This window comes from Lontra canadensis, unplaced genomic scaffold (assembly GCF_010015895.1).
Source record: "Lontra canadensis isolate GAN:19392208 unplaced genomic scaffold, GSC_riverotter_1.0 scaffold973, whole genome shotgun sequence".
NCBI lineage: Eukaryota > Metazoa > Chordata > Mammalia > Carnivora > Mustelidae > Lontra > Lontra canadensis.
Window position 1 is genome coordinate 14165 of NW_022631957.1, and position 4093 is coordinate 18257.

The 4093-nt window shown below is 40.7% G+C and overlaps 1 protein-coding gene across 1 annotated transcript; it reads right to left on the reverse strand.

Moving 5' to 3' along the window:
• Window positions 1–2727: 2727 nt before the first annotated feature.
• LOC116863361 (olfactory receptor 2W1-like) lies at window positions 2728–3672 on the reverse strand. Its single transcript, XM_032850826.1, has one exon. It carries the CDS (start codon window positions 3670–3672, stop codon window positions 2728–2730), a length of 945 nt encoding a protein of 314 aa, XP_032706717.1.
• Window positions 3673–4093: the final 421 nt, after the last annotated feature.

Below are 4093 nucleotides of genomic sequence, written 5' to 3' on the forward strand. Positions count from 1 at the left end.
GATAGATTGATGAGATTTTTAAGGATATCTCTCCAAAAGTAAGATAGCAACTGATTTAAGAGTTGAGTGAAAGGTTTGTAAGTGACACATCACTAGTTTACTAAGATTTGGGGTGAGCTTCTTTCACAAAACTTGATACTCATTTCCATTGTCCACAGTGTCACCATTCTAAATGTTCTCCAAACAAAGTCCTTGCAACACCATAAATGTTACAGTGTCTCTAGGGCTTCCTGTCTCTGGATATCATCACCCTCTCTCAGATTCCTTATTATTCTTTTTTTTTTTTAAAGACTTTATTTATTTATTTGACAGAGAGAGATCACAAGTAGACAGAGAGGCAGGCAGAGAGAGAGAGGAGGAAGCAGGCTCCCCGCTGAGCAGAGAGCCCGATGCGGGACTTGATCCCAGGACCCTGAGATCATGACCTGAGCCGAAGGCAGCGGCTTAACCCACTGAGCCACCCAGGCGCCCCAGATTCCTTATTATTCTTAAGGCTTACACACCTGGCTATTTTAAAGTTACCTGCAGAAAGGAATTGAATGTTTATTTTTAAAATTTTAAAATTTTAAATATTTTTGCAGCCTAAAATTTTTATTTTATTTCATTTTTATTATGTTCAGTTAGCCACCATGTAGTATATCATTAGTTTTTAATGTAGTGTTCAATGAAGAATCAATTTTTTTTTAAGATCTTATTTATTTATTTGACAAAGATCACAAGGAGGCAGAGAGGCAGGCAGAGAGAGACGGAAGCAGGCTCCCCGCCAAGCAGAGAGCCCAATGCGGGGCTCGACCCCAGGACCCTGGGATCATGACCTGAGCCGAAGGCAGAGGCTTTAACCCACTGAGCCACCCAGGCGCCCCTGAAGAATCAAATGTTTAAAGTAAAGTTTTAATGTGTTTTCCCTGTGGAATGTGGGAACCACAAAGATTGAGGATGGGAGAGAGAAGAACATTAACCCCTATACACCTCAGAACCCCACCCACATACTCCAGGTAGATTGTGGCCTATTTGGCCTTGTAATCACAAAGCAAGGGCACTGACAATGTGAGGACTCTCACATGCAGACAGAATTTCCAAATCTTAAATGGTTGATTTGTAGAGAAGGGGAATAGTTTTCTCTTCAGCATAGAGATTCTCAGAGTTAGAATGTATTTACCACTAAAAAAAAGTACAAAAAAAATGGGGAAACTAATATGAGATTGCTAAATTTATATTTTGTTAAATAAGATCAAGTCCCTTTCCAGAAAATTACCATTACTGCCACCATAATTCAACAAAACAAAGAATATTATTAAACAAAATAGCAAGAGGATAGTATTAAATAAAGAACACCCTTTTATAGTGATTTCATTTAGAGGAAACGCCTCATTTCCTTTATTTCTCTTATCTAAGAGCCTAGAAAAACCATTACCCACCCCCTTTCACAGGTGTATGGGGAGGAAATCAATTAAAATCCATAAAACTATGTTAATTTTCTGTTTAGAACCCAACATCTCCCTATTTTATATTATAGTAGTTCTCAGACTTTATCCTGATCACCTGTAGTGTTTGTTAAAAATATCAGTTGCTGCTGGGGGTGGGGTAGGTGGGTGGGTGGGGACACACCTGGGTGACTCAGTCATTAAACATCAGGTCATGATCCCAGGGTCCTGGGATCAAGCCCCACATGGGACTCCCTGCCCAGTGGGAAACCTGCTTCTCCCTCTCCCACTCCCCCTGCTTGTGTTCCCATTCTCGCTGTCTCTCTATGAAATAAATAAATAGATAAAATCTTCAAAAAAAATCAATTGCTGGATCCATCCTTGGATAGCTGGTCAGTAGGTCTGAGGTGGGCCCAAGAGTATGCATTTTTGATACGGGACCAAGTGATGGTGTTGCTGCTGGCCCAAGGATCATACTACCTTATAGGAAATACCGAACTCCTTATCAGGCCATGGAGGGTTAAAGTTAAGCTACTCTAATAGATCCCAAAGCAGAGTGGCTTAATTAATATTAAACAACATAGAAGCTTTCCCCCTTATATTATTCTGGAGGCATTCCTCTATTGGTGGGTGGTTCTCTTTCCGTCTTATTTTTTCATTCCCTCTTAGGGTTTGGTAAAGCTAGATACTCTTCACATTCACATTCCAGCCAAGAGGAAGGGGTGGGGAAGAGTGAGAATAAATGGTTTCGTGTTTGAGAAGATAACTCAGGAGTTACACACATTGAATCTCTGGCATTGTGTTGGGGGAAGCCAGGTTCAGAAATGTGGTAGGCAGAAATGTGATATGCCTTGTCCCTAGTTAAAACTAGAAGCAGAAGATAGAGTGGGTATCAATGGTTATCTGATCTCCAGAATAAAGGCCCTGCTGGTGTTATCAGGTGCCTCAAGGGTGTGTTATTTTCCATAAAAGTGTTAAGTCTTGGAAGAAGTAATCAGTGTCCTGTGAATCTTAAAATATATTTCCCTGTGCAATATTTTCTTAATATTTGTTACTGTACATAATCACATCTCATAGTTATGTTTACTTGTTAGTAGCCCTGATTAGTCTTGAAGTCTTTTAAGTGTATGAATTGACTATCTCTCTCCTTATAGTTTCTGTCTGCTTCTACTGATTTACAAAGCCAGTACCTAGTACAATTCTTGGTACCCAATAAACACCCAATAAATGCTCTTTGCATAAATGAATCAATACATCTGTTGGTAAAGGTCAATATTATTTCCTTAGCTCTCTTCCAACTAACTCATGACTTGGCTGACCATTTCTCCACAGACAGTATTCTCTTTACTGCGCTCTTTATATCTTTGTTTCTTAAAGTATAGATCAGAGGGTTAAGGGTGGGTGTGATGATTGTGTAAAAGAGAGTAAAGAACTTCCCCTCATCTTGGGATGTGCTATTCTGTGGCTTCATGTACATGTAAATGAGTGTTCCATAAAACAGAGTTACTACTGTGAGGTGGGAACCACATGTATTAAGGACCTTACTCCACCTTGCTGCTGACTTGATCCTCACGACTGCTTGAGTGATTACTGCATATGAGATGAGAATTAGTGATAGAGGTACTAGAAGAAATATCACTCCAAGAGCAAAGACAATGATCTCCATTACTTTTGAGCGTACACAAGCCATCTTGATCAATGCTGGCATCTCACAGAAAAAATTATCCACCTCCCGGTGCCCACATCTTGATAATTTCAAAGTCAGGGAGCAAAGGATTAACGCACTGCCAAGACCACCTAAACAGGCAGTGAGCACCATCTTCTGGCAAAGCTGAGGGTGCATTATGACAGTGTAGTGAAGAGGTTGACAGACAGCAGCATAGCGGTCATAGGCCATCACAGCCAAGAGAAGACATTCAGTGGCTCCCAGGTCAAGGGCAAAGAAGAACTGGAGCACACACCCTCCATACGTAATAGACTTTGTTGGGCCCCACAGATTTACCAACATCTGGGGGATAATGCTTGTCGCATAGCAGAGATCCAAGAAAGACAAATTGGATAAGAAGAAATACATGGGCGTATGGAGCTGGGTGTCTAGGTAAGATACAAGAATGATGGTTGTGTTTCCTACCAGAGTCACAATATAGAAGATGAAGACCACCCCAGAGATGATGGGTTCTAATTGGGGTCTATCAGAAAAGCCCAGCAGGATGAAATCTGTTGTGGAACTTCCATTGTTTGTGTCCATGGCTCCTTAGGAAAGTCTAGGAGACAAGATCGTGGTAATCAAAATAGCATCAGCCCTAGGCAGAAATAGCCTGCCATGTAGCTTACCATAAGTATCCCCAATTCGGTTGTTTGTGTGCTCTCTCCCATTTGGACCACCTCTGTTAACACTCTCCTTGTGTTCCTTGCCCAAAGCCTCTCTGTGTTTACTCATAACCAGAGTGGTTCTAAAAATAATATGGCAAACCTAATCACACTGAATTGTAAAGCATTGAGAGGGTTTAATGATACTATGACACCTATGGTTGTGTTTTGGTTAGGTAACAAATTCATGTGTTAGTGATATAATTTAAGAGTGGGGTATATTTTGAGGAATTTTTCTTTCTTGACCATGTGACTTAAGTGTCACTTGATCATGACAAATGTTTCCCTTATCAAAGGAG

Bases quoted from the DNA above. Each gene is read 5' to 3' on its own strand.
- LOC116863361 (XM_032850826.1), bottom strand. From the start codon at position 3,672: ATGGACACAAACAATGGAAGTTCCACAACAGATTTCATCCTGCTGGGC.